General features: G+C 42.0%; 2 protein-coding genes and 1 non-coding gene across 3 annotated transcripts in view; all 3 read left to right on the top strand.

The window, feature by feature from the left end:
- Positions 1–4,480, top strand: part of LOC118418971 — a 9,026-nt gene extending 4,546 nt beyond the window's left edge. Inside the window, exons 6-8 of the mRNA XM_035825175.1 lie at positions 1,959–2,079; positions 2,541–2,656; positions 3,147–4,480. Coding sequence (XP_035681068.1) covers positions 1,959–2,079; positions 2,541–2,656; positions 3,147–3,563 — 654 coding nt within the window. The 3' untranslated portion in view covers positions 3,564–4,480. The remainder of the gene's footprint in view (positions 1–1,958; positions 2,080–2,540; positions 2,657–3,146) is intronic.
- A 978-nt stretch (positions 4,481–5,458) lies between these two features.
- Positions 5,459–5,534, top strand: Trnah-gug. The gene has a single exon. It is a non-coding gene; the product is annotated as a tRNA-His (tRNA).
- A 3,805-nt stretch (positions 5,535–9,339) lies between these two features.
- LOC118418893 (melanocortin receptor 5-like) lies at positions 9,340–10,518 on the top strand. Its single transcript, XM_035825054.1, has one exon. The coding sequence runs from the start codon at positions 9,340–9,342 to the stop codon at positions 10,516–10,518; it is 1,179 nt and encodes a 392-aa protein (XP_035680947.1).
- Positions 10,519–14,304: the final 3,786 nt, after the last annotated feature.

The raw sequence follows: 14,304 nt of genomic DNA, 5'->3' as shown, positions 1-14,304 counted from the left end.
GTGTGTGTGTGTGTGGGTCAGGAGCAATCCATAACTCAAGAAGCCTTGGATGGATCCTGATGATATTTGGTAGGTGGGTAGGGGTCGGGAAAACGAAGGTCAAGATCGATAATGGGCCCCATAGCGGCTTGCTAAGGTACTGCAGCGGAAACTCAATTTTTTATATCTCATGTTCTGGACATGCTGTGGTCATGATTTTTGTGTGGTAGATAGCCCGGGGGGGAGAGAAAAAGTTCTGTGAGTTTGGGCCCCTAGCGGCTTATTTGGAACTGCAGGCGCCGGTTTCCTTTCAAACTTTGGATGAGAATATCTCTACAACGTGTTGACGGATCTTCTTGATTTTTGGTATGTAGATAGAATGAGTGTTGACTTACATTATGGAATACTAATTATGCAAATCAACAGCTAATTTGCATAATTAATGAAGAAAGTTTATGAATCCACTGCATTCTATGATAGGACTTTGAAACTTGTCACATATGTAGCTGGGAAGGAGGGAAATGTCAATAGATATCAATTATGCAAATGATGATCTCATTTGCATAATTAATGAGAAAATATGAAGATGTTGACGGATCATCATGTTTTTTGGTATGTAGGTAGCGTAAGTGAAGACATACAAAATGAGATACCAATTATGCAAATCAACAGCTAATTTGCATAATTAATGAGGACATTATATAAATCCACTACATTCCATGTTAGGACTTTTAAACTTGTCACATATGTAGCTGAGAAAGAGAGAAATGTCAATACATATTTATCATGCAAATGATGACCTCATTTGCATAATTAATGAGAAAATATGAACGTGTTGACGGATCGTCATGATTTTTGGCATGTAAATAGCCTAAGTGAAGACTTATATAATGTGATACTAATTATGCAAATTAACAGCTAATTTGCATAACTGATTAGGAAAAGTTCATAAATCCACAGCATTCCATTATACATTGTAGTACTTTCAAAGTTGTCACATATGTAACTGAGAAAGAGGGAAGAGAGTAAGAGGGGTATTCAAAGACTTGAAAAGAGAATAATTCAAGAATGGATCAAAGGATCATCGTGATTTTTGGTATGCTGATATCAATTAATTGTAACTTGGGATCTAATTTGCATAATCAATGCCGAAATTTTATAAACCAACTCCAAGCATATAATCTTGAAATGAAATGAAATGAGTAACGCATTTGTCTACAGACATCATTCTACCTAACAAACCTGGTTTATTTGGCAAAGGTATGTGTTCGTGGAACTCTAGTTTTCTTTAAAGTAAGGCAAATGCAAATCACTGGCACTAAGATACGATTGAGTTCAAGATATCTTAATGGGATATTCATTGTACATTTTGATAGTAATAGATGGGCGATAGGCAAGCCGATATTTCTGTATACAACACCAGTAGAAAAAGGGGGGGGGGGGTAGACTAGAAACCCCCAAGGTAGCGGGACTAGTGTTATACACAGAAATCTAAGCAAGGCCATATCGGTCATCTAATTTAGGCCATGGCATACTTCCCCGAAGATTCTCAGCTTCATCAGTTTTGTAAATTGTTACTTATCTTACTTATTGCTTGACATGCTGTAGAAGTAAGATCCCATGGTCAGTCTATAGATAGTTTATCTTCCCACAGCTTGTCAGATGGTCAGCATAGAAGACTGGTGTTAAGTGGTTTTCCATTGGGTGACTACTGTCTAATAAGTGGGAAATGCAGGTATGGGTCAGTGAGCAGATGACGAAATTCTACTCCCAAGATAGAGTGCAAGATAGGCGAGGATCGGTCGAAAATAGGTTACACTTTTCCTTCTGATATTAGAACACTTCTGGATGATATCACCACACTTTTTCCTCATTCGCATGAAACAGTCTCGTGCTTATAACCATAGAAAAAACGGGGTCTTCTCATTGGCTGAAGGGAAGCAGCCATGAGCTAATGTCTGTGCATACATTACACGTAGGTGTGTGTGGAGGGATGTGTCTACAACAAAGAGATCCTCCACTGGGCCATCTCTGACAGCCTCCACTGGCCGGGACAGGACATCCCCTTCCAAGGAAGCTACATGCCCTCTACCCTATCAGGTGAGCACGTGCACAAGCACACCCACACGTACGTTAGCTTCCACAACAATCACCAATCACATCTGAAAAGTAAGCTCGTGAGGGTCACAGACACGTGATTGTGCGGATACGTGACGTCAGCAATTGATCAAACGTGCCAGGAAGTTTACATAACCCACCGTCTCTGTTCAGTCATGGCTGGCCTTCTTCATACCCCTTACAAACTTGTCATGTTCAGTGTCAGGTATTTGTATGGACTGTGTCCATTGAAACGGTATAACTCGGTGTTTCAATGTGAATGTGTTGAGAGATTTCTCACTGAAGTGAGCTTAGGAGTTTGTGTTCAAGTAATCCGATTCGTAAGAAAAATTTGATCCGTGTTTACCTTTGTGTTGGAAAAAGTTTTAGCATTGTACTATGATAATGAACATTACACGTACAGATGATCTCCCCTGATGAATGTTGTTTGATGCCGTCCACAGAAGTGATCCAGAGGCGACTGTGGGGCGGGTTTGATAAGGTAGTGGGCAGGATGGTGGAGCGCGGCTTCAACAACCAGTTCGTGCACGTGGAGTACTTCATTCTGGCCGACGGACAGGTATTCGTTTTCCCAAAATAAACACAGTAGATATCAATTAATCTCATCCGTGTTGGTAGTAATCATAGTACAGTGCTAAGCTTTCTTCCAACGACAAGGTATGCACGAGTCAAATTTTCAACAACCACTGTTGCCTTCTTCAGGAACAATAAGGGCACTCTAACCATCACGTAACAGAGACGGTGGGCGGTAAAAACTTCCTGGCACGTTTGACCGATTGCTGACGTCACGTATTCACAAGATCAAGTGACGTGAATAGAGTCACGTATTTGTAACTCTTGCGAGTTTATGTTTGGAATTAATTGGCGACATTACCGATCCTGAAGAAGGTGACAGTGGTTGAACATTTGATTCGTGTATAGCTTTCTGTTGGAAGAAAGTTTAGCATTGTACACATACTGTAATTCTAGTTCATGAATACCATGTTCTCGTCAATGAATACCATGTCTATATATGTCTATTCTAACACTGTTCAAACTTGTACCCACAGATCAAGTTGATCGAGGTGAATGCCCGGATGTCCGGGAATCTGAGCGGCCTGTACGCGGCCTGCCTGTCGGGACGGGTGCAGCTACAGGCGCTCCTCGGGCTGTGCTGCGGGGTCCGTCCCGCCCTGCCTGTACCCACGGGCCGGGCCGCTCTCAACCTGCCTCTCCAAGTCCACAACAACTTCACGGGGAAGGTCCGAGACATGGTCAACCTGCTCGAGGCAGAAATCTTAAAGGAAGACTCTGACGTCAAGATCACCTGGATGATGTCTTTCGATGACGAGTTTCTCCATGGTAAGGTGGAGTTTGCGAAGGTTTGGACGTACGGACAGACGCCTGACGACGCCAAGAAGAAGTGCAGGGAAGTGACACAGCGACTAGTGAAGAAACCGGAGCAGTTGAAATTCAACTTCCCTTAATCAAATACAGTAGAAGCCAATTAATTGCACAACGGATAACTACACACTTCTTTTAATTGCACGGAACTCAAAGTCCGTAATGATGCGGTCCAGCTAAATAACTTCGCTTTGTTGCACCATCCGGATAATTGCACAAAATGTGCTGGCAAATGGGCAGTGCATTTAAACGGTTTCTACTGTACTTTGTTGTAATGGGAAAAATAATACTACATTGCAATGAGGCGTTTACAGCTAAGGGTTGAATTGAGAATATGACACGAATGCATTTTACTAACACGCTTTGCAATAATTGTTAACATGCTACAAGTATTACTATCCTGACTAAATCGGGCTCCTAGTGGCCCGCCCAATTGACTTTGGAGTCACACCTAGAGACAGATCAAAACAGAACAAAAAGTTTTGTATCCTTGTGAACCTTGAAATTGTTTTATTCTATCTAACCGTATGTAAGGGTGAAAATATATTGATGTTGCGTCTTCTTCACGTTCTCCTGTCTAATCTTGAAATCAGTTCATCCCGTCCTTGTCATTTTACTCGCCAAACGACCTTATTCGGCACAAGGGTATAGTTGGCCAATATCCTGGACTTGGTATTCATCTTTTGACAAACGCCTTACAAATAATTTTATTGAGCTTTTTTTGGGAGGTGGGGGGCAATTTTTTAAACAAAAAATGTTTATTTTACCTTTATACATTGACTTACAGCCAAATGACTTGAACTTTGATGTAGGGGTGCCTTGTACACATTTAATAGCAATTCAATAATTCAAATTCCTATTAACTGTGCTCATAAATGACCAATAGACGTTCTAATAGGAATTAAAGCGGCAAAACATGGTATCACAGCTAGTAAGTCTCTTTCTTGCATTCAAGGGGTGCACAAAGTGATACTAGTGTGGTAGATCTTATCAAGTTAACAACTACAGTTATGACCACTACATTGGTGCTTGGAACTTCACTTCTACAAGTACGGGGATGGCTATATGAACCTCACTTGTACATAATTTCCAGGTTGCTTATTTCCATCCCCCTACGCAGGGACATCCAACAGCGAAACCGCCTGTCTGGATGTGCCCTGCTCTTTCAACCGTCACCTTTAATAGTTCCTGACCGCCCTGCTTATAAATATTTATGAGGTTACCCTTATACATGCGAGGCAGTTTTTCAAAACGGAAAGCCTATTCTCTGATTGGCTGACAGCTGTTTTTTTTTGGGGGGGGGGGGCGTCCAAATGAACTTAGAGTGGCGGTTGAAAGAGCATGCAGGGCACATCCAGACAGGCAGTTTGGCTGTTGGATGTCCCTGCGTAGGAGGATGGTTATTTCTCGTAATGTTCACTGCCAAATCTTTTTTCAAATGAGCGTGTTGTGTCACCATAACATTTACTTGTAGCCTAAAAGGGGGGGGGGGGGCGGGGTTAATAGACAAATAAGTTGGAAAAGAAGGAAAAAAAATAGAAACCACTTCTAAAAAGGGCATCTTATTTTTTTTTACTGGAGTAAATGAATTACTATAGTTTAATTCATTTTTTTCACAATCGGATTGACAGAATATGATCAACTTGGTGATTTCAAATTTCACATGTGTGTGCGTGCATGAGTGCGTTTGTATGATTGAGTAGGTACTTGTGTGTGTGAGTGTGTGTTCATTACGAACCAAACACCATAAACAGCACAGGTGTAGTTGTATGGTAACTAGTGGTGCGTACCTAAAGTCCGGACTTGGAATTGGACCTAAAAATGTTAAGGTCCAAGTCAAAAAAAAACCTAAATGTCCGGACTCAAGTCTGAACTGCTGGACTTGAATCCGGACCTGAACCTGAATATGAGTTTAGGTACTCACCACTAATGGTAACACCTGGCTGGAGTGCAGATATCACCCGATCATATGTAGCTCGCCGTGATCGTCTAGTGCATGGTTAGGACATTGCGTTGTGGCCGCAATAACCCAGGTTCGAATCCTGGTCACGGCAATAGCGGTGAGGCGTTATTGTCACGGCAGTGTGGTCTTTTTTTAAATTCTTACTGTACAAAAAATCATGTACATTGATCATTCATACAGGTTTGTCTTTCAATTTTAAGAATTATTAATTTTTGTCGATGTCTCTACTTCTTATGTCTTCTACTTCTGGAGTTAACCATCTTTGACAGTCAGCAAGATGGCCGTACCTCCCGCCGGCTGGACTGCCCCCGAAGTCCTAACATCACAACAGTCCTAACATATCCGACTCATTTCCGACCTCACTCCAGACCAATTCCTAACAAGTTGGGAGAGCGTTAGACTGAAGATCTAAAGGTCCCTGGTTCAATCCCGGGTCGCGGCAGATTCTGCATGGTACTTTTTGTGGCAAAGTTATTTACAAGCATCACAATGGCGCATGTAGTTATCATGGTTTATTAGCGGTATTGAAGCGCCACCATGTGGTTACTTACGGTACCCCAGTTTGATTTTTGGAGACAAATACCACAAGCCTGTAACACACAGATAGTATTACAGGACATAGAAAAGAGGCCACTTAACGCTTTTTCGTTACTGTAGTAAATGAATGATTGTCTTATATATATAATTTATAATCATTGACGAAAATATCATCAAGTTGGTGATTTCAAATTTCGCATGTGTTTGCATGCGTGTGGTCAGCTTGAAATCAACTCAGTCAAAATAATGAACAACAAATTAACATATTTTAATCTCAAGAAGACATATGCCTATACATATATGTGCCAAATTTCAACTCATTCGATTGAAAAATGAGTCTTTTATGAAACCACTTGCATTACGTTCTGACTCACCCTCCAACATTGACGTACGAGGGGTGATCTATAAGTCCTCGGCCTCACCAAGAAATAACATAAGCACAACTCAGATTTTGAGGCACAACTTCATAGTATGAAGCCTTTCATCAATATCCTCCAAATTACAAATCACTGGAGTCATTACTTTCAAGGTCATTACTTATTGATCACCCCTCGTACCAATGCGACAACGGGAACGTACAGAAATACAGATGTGAACGCGAGTTCCATTGACAAAAGTAATACTCTGTCGCCGGAGGTTACCCTCCGTCACAGAGCAATAAGGTAATAAAACGTGTCCAAGAGAGGTAAATAAAGCTAGCTATTTAGAAACTCCAGTTTGGGGCCTGCTGGTGTGTTTGGTTGTGTTCTCGGTGGTTGTAGCCGGAGGCTGTGATGACTGTGGTGCAGCTGACATGGTGCAGAAAACGAAGGAGCGCAGCGTTGAGGTGAGACCAAAGGTGACGATTATGCCACAAAGTGACGTAACATAGCATGGGGGTTGAAGACGCTCTATTGTATTCGAACAATGCAAGCGCTTGGAGGGAATTCCAACGTCATCCGTTGGTGTTTATCTCATGCAACTTTGCACTCTGTGTCAGTGAGTGTTACTCACTCTCACAGACCGTGTGGAGTAGCTGGTGAGGACTCAGCAGCAAAATGGAGTTGTTCTTTGTAGCCTTGGTACTACTAGGTGTCTACCTGTACGTGCAAAACCTCCGGTTGACGAGGAAATACCCACCAGGGCCTCGTACCTGGCCAATCGTCGGGAACCTGCGCGATCTCGCCCGGGGACAACATCGAGTGTTCGCTGAATGGCGACTGAAGTACGGCGATGTCTTCACGTGCGTACATATGTCACTGTTAACACATTACTGATATAATGTAGTCGCTGGTGTTACTAAGTGTTGCCGTTATGATTCGCAGAAAAGCATATGACCAGAAAAATGTGGGGTGAGCCTAGTTATACCCCTTGTCCACCAGGACGGCGCTCTCACCGCGCTCTCTCCGTGACCCAAAATTTGACAGATCGCTCAACGAATTCTATAGAAAAGAACAAACCTTTTTACACTTTGTTTGTTTTCTTGCCTTCTCAGTCACACTTTAACGTTTTGTACGATATTCTCAGTGTGAAAGCGAATGTTACACATATCCTATTTAGGTCGCATTGAGAGCGGAGTGCGCTCGCCGTCTAGTGGAAAGGAGATCCGGATCTTAGGGTATGGTGGCCTTGAAGTTGAGGAGTACAGTAAGTTGGTTTCAAACCTAGACACACGTTCGGAATCATTTTGGAAAACAAAGGTCACAGCTGAAATAGTTGTTGTTTTTGGATACCAGCTTTGGAGTTAGAGACGATGATTCTACTCGTACCATGTTCATGATCATGTCTGCTGAAGTGCATTATATACCATTAAAGGGTAGGAAGTGCATGAGCTTGCATGCATGTAGGTTGAAAGTTTAACTTTCAAAAGCTTCTAACTTTATTTCATTGGTGTTATTGGCGAAATAGCAGCGTATATACTACACAGTTTAAATTTAAATAAGGAAAATACAAAGGTGCTAGGAACTACATTCTATGACTATGTTGTGCTACTGAAGTGTACATTATACTGGCTTTGTTGGGTTTGACTTCTTCTTTTTAGGCAGTGGAAGACGAATTTACCCACTTCTTTAATAATGTGTGGGTTCTTTGATTTTAATAGTAGGGTTGATTTCTCATTGTCAGGAATAGTTAGAAAGTAAGCGTGTATTTTTGATACTCTCATAAATAGTTGGTTTCTTATATCATCATAAAAAGAACAATTAGAGATAAAATGACTCTCGTCTTCCACAGCATTTGAGGGGCAATATTTACAAATCCTCAGACACAGGTAGCTTCATATATCTCCCCTTTTCTATTTCCAGGGGGTGGGCACTAATTCTAATCTTACTGGTAGCGGAACGCTGCTCATCAAAGTCACAAAGTTCGAGATATTTCTCTATACAATATTCGGTTTTACATTTTCTGTAAAATCTAAGCTTGCCAGTATCGGCAGACATATTATGGAAGAAAGTTTGAATATACATATCTGAAAACCTTGTCCTTAATAGATTGCATATATGTTGAGGATCATAGTTAGTGCTATCACCATATAATAAGTATGAGTAACCACAGTGATCGAAGATCTCCTTAACTCGCTGTAATAATGTCCGTCGGCGACTATTTGTCAGAGATGTATGTTGTAATCGGAGTGCATCAACTTGTAGTGGGTGTAAGATTGCATGCTATATTTCACCCAAACATTTCGTTCGGGATTACATGGATTTGATTTAATTCCAATCTGAGCTATGAAGCTTAGTAGTACACCTGAGCTTCCCTGCACCTGGCTAAAAGCTAGGATTATATCCATTAACGAACCTGCATGCAAATTTTCAAGAGACGTTCGTTACCTTGAATTCTTGATGTCAATCAACACGCAAAAAGCTTGGAGGGCCACTCAAAAGTTGGAGCACTGATTGACATGCATATAGAGAGCTTCACTGGCTGGGTTTGCTGCACCGACCTCCGAAACAATTTTAGTGCCAGTCAAAATCATGCATCAAAGGTTCTTCAACGGTCGAAGCATGCAGTTTCCTTGGACAGTAAGTGTTATGCTGACATTTTTTTATGTGATGTTGGACAGACGAGGACAATGAGACAGTGCACTCATGCACTCAAGTTCTGTAACTTATATTAACAGTGCCACATACACGGTACAGACAGAAGGTAAAGATAGTCTTTTACCTTGAGTCCCCGACCGAAGTCAGGTACCCATTTTTACACCTGGGTGAGGAAGGTCGTGTAAAGAGCCTTTCCCAAGGGCACAACGTCGGGGGCACGGCGGGGATCGAACTCAGGACCTCTAGCTAGATTTCGAGCCGAACGCTCTACCAGTTACGCCACGTCCGACGCCCACACATGCTAACATTGTCATTACAACGAGTCTGAAAGTACATGGAATGATGATGATGATGCACGGACAGCTGAATATCAAGATCGCCCTGATGCTTGCTTTCGTTGCAAGTTGCAGCGTTGGTACAGTTATGGCACCTCAACCGAACCTGAACTCAACAACAGGACTCAGTAACAGTACGCGTACGAACAGCTTCGATGGTTGGAAGGATCTATCAAAGAACTGCAGCTTAGGCCTCGGCAACAAGACTACTCAAGCGAAGGAAAACGTAACTTCAACTTCATTTGAATGTGCTGAAGTTGGAGAGACAAAAGATCCAGAAAGTTACATTTTCGGCAGTGACATTCGATATCTTTGGGTGTTGCACATTGTGAATGCCATTTCAGTCGGATCGGTTGTGGCGAACAGTTTACCCTTGGCGGCAATCGTCAAGTACGAGTCGCTGCACAAGCCGGTCTACATACTGATGGCCAACATGGCGGCAAGCGATATTGTGGCTGGATTGAGCTTCATCTGTACGAGTTTCACCGTCTACTTTTACGCAAAAGCTGGAATTTATCCTCCCTTGGCTTGTCTCCGTTTCCTTTTCACCACTGTTCTCCTTTCGGCGCTGTCCTCTGCCTACAGTCTCCTGGCGCTAACGGCCGAGCGCTACTGGTTCATCGTGCACGGGCTTACGTATGAGAACAAGGTCACCAACGATAGATGCAAGGTTGTGATCATCGTCATCTGGATGTGGAGCAGCATCTGGGCGCTGCTGCCTGTGTCTGGATGGAGCTGTACCTACCCCTTACAGGCAGGGTGTATCCAATATGGCGGAGGGAGTCGGAACAGTTACCTGGTCTTGGTTCTGACTCTCGTTCTTCTCCCGATGGGTGCGATCGTTTGCTTTAACCTCGAAGTGTTCCGGTGCTTGTGGCGGCAGGTAAGCGACATCAGACGGCAGGAGGCCGCGGTCCAGGCCCAGCCTACCGCAAGCAGAAAATCAGCCATCACTGTCCTCATCATCACTATCGTGTTTCTGGTGGGTTGGCTGCCTTGGTGCGCGGCAGTGGCCAACAAAGTGGCCTGCAGAGAAGACTGTGGCAGCATGGATCCATCGATGATGGTATTTGTAATCCTGAACTCGGCGGTTAACCCCATCATCTATGGCTTCCGACTGGAGGAAATTCGCCGCCACGTGAAGCGTCTCTTCTTCGAACACGACGTGAATGCATGGAGCCCTTAAGCTAAGGGCACAACCCGCCGTACGTGCAATTCGTCCGTACGTTTTTTTTTTCCAGAGGCCACGTCCACCACATATTTCTGAAAACGTTCAGGCTGTACAGGGCAGGTGCGTCGCCCGTACTGGTACGCACGGGGGGCGAATACGCAGCTCGATGTCACACAAAGTTTTGCGTGCACGTAAAGTTCTACGGCGTGTCTGCGTGCTCCAAAATCCGTCAAATTCCCTACGAGTTCGTACGGAGGCGGTACTTACCAAATACGGATCCCAAAAGATTGCCCACGTTTTGGCACGTAAACAGCACGTATTTGCACGTACGGCGGGCTGTGTCCTTTAGCTTCAGAAAAATACCTGTTCACATCCTCCACGTAATACAACAAGAACACTAAAAACCTTTGTGATAAGTTTTATCAGGTTGGTACGTCAATGCATAAAGAGGCTCTTTTCCAAAACCATTGCTTAACTCCCACCGATGTTTCGGTAACCGTCGGTCACCTTCTTATCCGTTCATTTTAACTCAAAAGGTCCACAGACTGGGCCAAAAGTTTCAAGGAAAAGAGGTTTTCCAAGGATTTTAGATGGCACTGCAACCGGTAACCGTATTCCCATTCTGTTCCCCTCTATTTGCGCAACGTAACTGTGACGTCTATCCTAAAGGCCTCTTAAGTCTTGAATTTACCATGAAAAAGACCTATGGAAGATACGAAATCGTTAAGATCCGGCTAGGACTATAGGAGCAGGTGAAAAATTTCTGCGGAAATACTTTGAGTGCACCTCTAAGTCAACATGGGCTTTGTACCGTGTTGGATAAAAGCCACTCTAAGTACATTGACATTGACACGAACAGAAGCCACTTTTCTCATGAAATCGCAGAACCCACAAATTTTAGAAAAGCTGGGGCTTTTCGTCTCCCTCTGCTTCCAAAAAAGAAGTCAAACCCAACCTGTTAAGAAATAGCCAACACAAGTATGATTGTTTATTGTCACTTGAATATCTACTATGTTTATACCATGTACTTACAATAAGCCCTAGGGCACGAACTTGCAAATAAACTTCATTCATTGAAGCTGTGTAAAAGAGGGCGTGCAGGATAACGTTAGGTAGACACCATGTTATGACAGAGCCTTAGAACAACTGGTACTAACTTCCCTGCACCTGAGACGCCGTAGTCTTTGTTTGAATTTTGCGGTGTCTGTGTGTAAGTCCCCGCACGTCTCTGGCTGGTTGCCCCCTAAACGGAGAAGTGTTCATAGCAGGGAAATAAGAACACAAAATAACTACACGCATTTCAGATGCCGTTCATCCAGATTCATAAATAGTACATTACCTTTTATCGTGGCAGTATTGAATGATTTTTGAAAAAAAATATTTATCTCTCATACCCCAATTCAGCTTTTCATGACTGCATTGATATATGCGTACATGTTTTGACGCTAATAAAGCAGTCATTCATTAAGTCTATATGTACTGTATTCTATATGTACGGTGTAATCATAATGTCAAACTATAATGTATGTATATACGTACGGTGTAATAATGTCAAACTGTATTCTATGTGTACGGCGTGATCATGATGTTAAACTGTATTCTATATGTACGGTGTAATCATGATGTCAAACTGTATTCTATATGTACGGTGTAATCACGATGTCAAACTGTATTCTATATGTACGGTGTAATCACGATGTCAAACTGTATTCTATATGTACGGTGTAATCATGATGTCAAACTGTATTCTATATGTACGGTGTAACCATGATGTCAAACTGTATTCTATATGTACGGTGTAATCACGATGTCAAACTGTATTCTATATGTACGGTGTAACCATGATGTCAAACTGTATTCTATATGTACGGTGTAATCATGATGTCAAACTGTATTCTATATGTACGGTGTAATCATGATGTCAAACTGTATTCTATATGTACGGTGTAATCACGATGTCAAACTGTATTCTATATGTAATCATGATGTCAAACTGTATTCTATATGTACGGTGTAATCATGATGTCAAACTGTATTCTATATGTAATCATGATGTCAAACTGTATTCTATATGTACGGTGTAATCATGATGTCAAACTGTATTCTATATGTACGGTGTAATCATGATGTCAAACTGTATTCTATATGTACGGTGTAATCATGATGTCAAACTGTATTCTATATGTACGGTGTAATCATGATGTCAAACTGTATTCTATATGTACGGTGTAATCATGATGTCAAACTGTATTCTATATGTACGGTGTAAGCATGATGTCAAACTGTACTCTATATGTACGGCGTAATCATGATGTCAAACTGTATTCTATACGTACGGTGTGATCATGATGTAGAACTGTATTCTATATGTACGATGTAACCATGATGTCAAACTGTATTCTATATGTACGGTGTGATCATGATGTAGAACTGTATTCTATATGTACGGTGTAACCATGATGTCAAACTGTATTCTATATGTACTTTGTGATCATGATGTCAAACTGTATTTTATATGTACGGTGTGATCATGATGTTAAAAGCTATTTACCACTAAAATGTCAAGACCATATCATGTCCGGGACAAGAGATACATTAAAACAACTGCTATGAAAGATTATAGAGTCCATTTCCAAGACACCATGAGGGTTTTTAGGTGATATTTGTAATAAGTCTGAATTATTTTCAATAAAAGAATATCTAAGCCACAATAATCAAATTCTTTTCAAAAAATTGACTAAGATAATACTCATCTATTTGAATTTCTTTGAATATTTTAGAAACATTTTGAAAGTAACTGTACAAAAATATCTTTATTTAGAATAATTGTGAAACCTCTGTATTAATTTTTGACATTTACAAATATTTACAAATATTTGTAAACTTTGCCAAATGGTTAAATTAGTTTATTGCCCCCATAAAAGTAAGCCATATTGTAGCCTCTGTATATTTTTAGCTTTCACAGCTGGGCACTGGTGGATCCTTTGTGGTTGGCTATTGTTGCATGGCACCCAACCATACTTTGCAAGGATGCGTGAATTGCTATCTTCCCAGACCCCTGAACCATTTACAAAAAATGGTAGAAAATGGTAGAAAATGGTAAATAATGGTAGAATGCTGTTATCAGTATTTAGAAACCTTTAGAAGTATCCAATTCCACACCATGAATATTTCCAAAGTTTTACAGGACCAGGGAAATATTTAATGGGAGGTGCCCCAACACGGTACGCTTTTTCTTGCGCTCAAACTCATGGCGCTCCATCGCTAGTTGCTTGAGAGTGGTCAAATGTTGATGACTGAATTTTTTACACATAGATTCGAAAAACATACTTGAATAAGAAATGCATTCATGTGGTTCATGAACCTTTCGCGCTGCGTGTTACAAGCGGTAAACACTGTGAGACAATTTCGTGTATGTAACCTTCCAATTTTGTGCTACGCTGGACAGTGTGCCTAAAGCCTGGGGCACAACCCGCCGTTTTTTGTGGAGGCCACGTCCGCCACGTATTCCTGAAAACGTGGGGAACAACTGGCAAGAGCAGGGAGGGAGTACGTCAACGCACGTCACTCGCACGGTTGCGCAAGGTGTAAGTACGTGGTCTGCACGCCACGCCTGGCGGAGAGCGGTTGCGTTCATCGTTCGTTGCGCAAGTGGTAGGTGAGTTGCACGTGCGTGCAACGTACGGTCTCTGTGCGAGTGCCACGTTAACGTATGCAGGCCCTACTTACACGTGCTGCTTACGTACGGTTTCCTCACTCACTCGCATGGTGTAAGTGCGTGCAAGTTCGATGAACGTACGT

This window comes from Branchiostoma floridae, chromosome 1 (assembly GCF_000003815.2).
Source record: "Branchiostoma floridae strain S238N-H82 chromosome 1, Bfl_VNyyK, whole genome shotgun sequence".
Taxonomy (NCBI): Eukaryota; Metazoa; Chordata; class Leptocardii; order Amphioxiformes; family Branchiostomatidae; genus Branchiostoma; species Branchiostoma floridae.
This window is presented reverse-complemented; position numbering and strand designations above follow the sequence as displayed.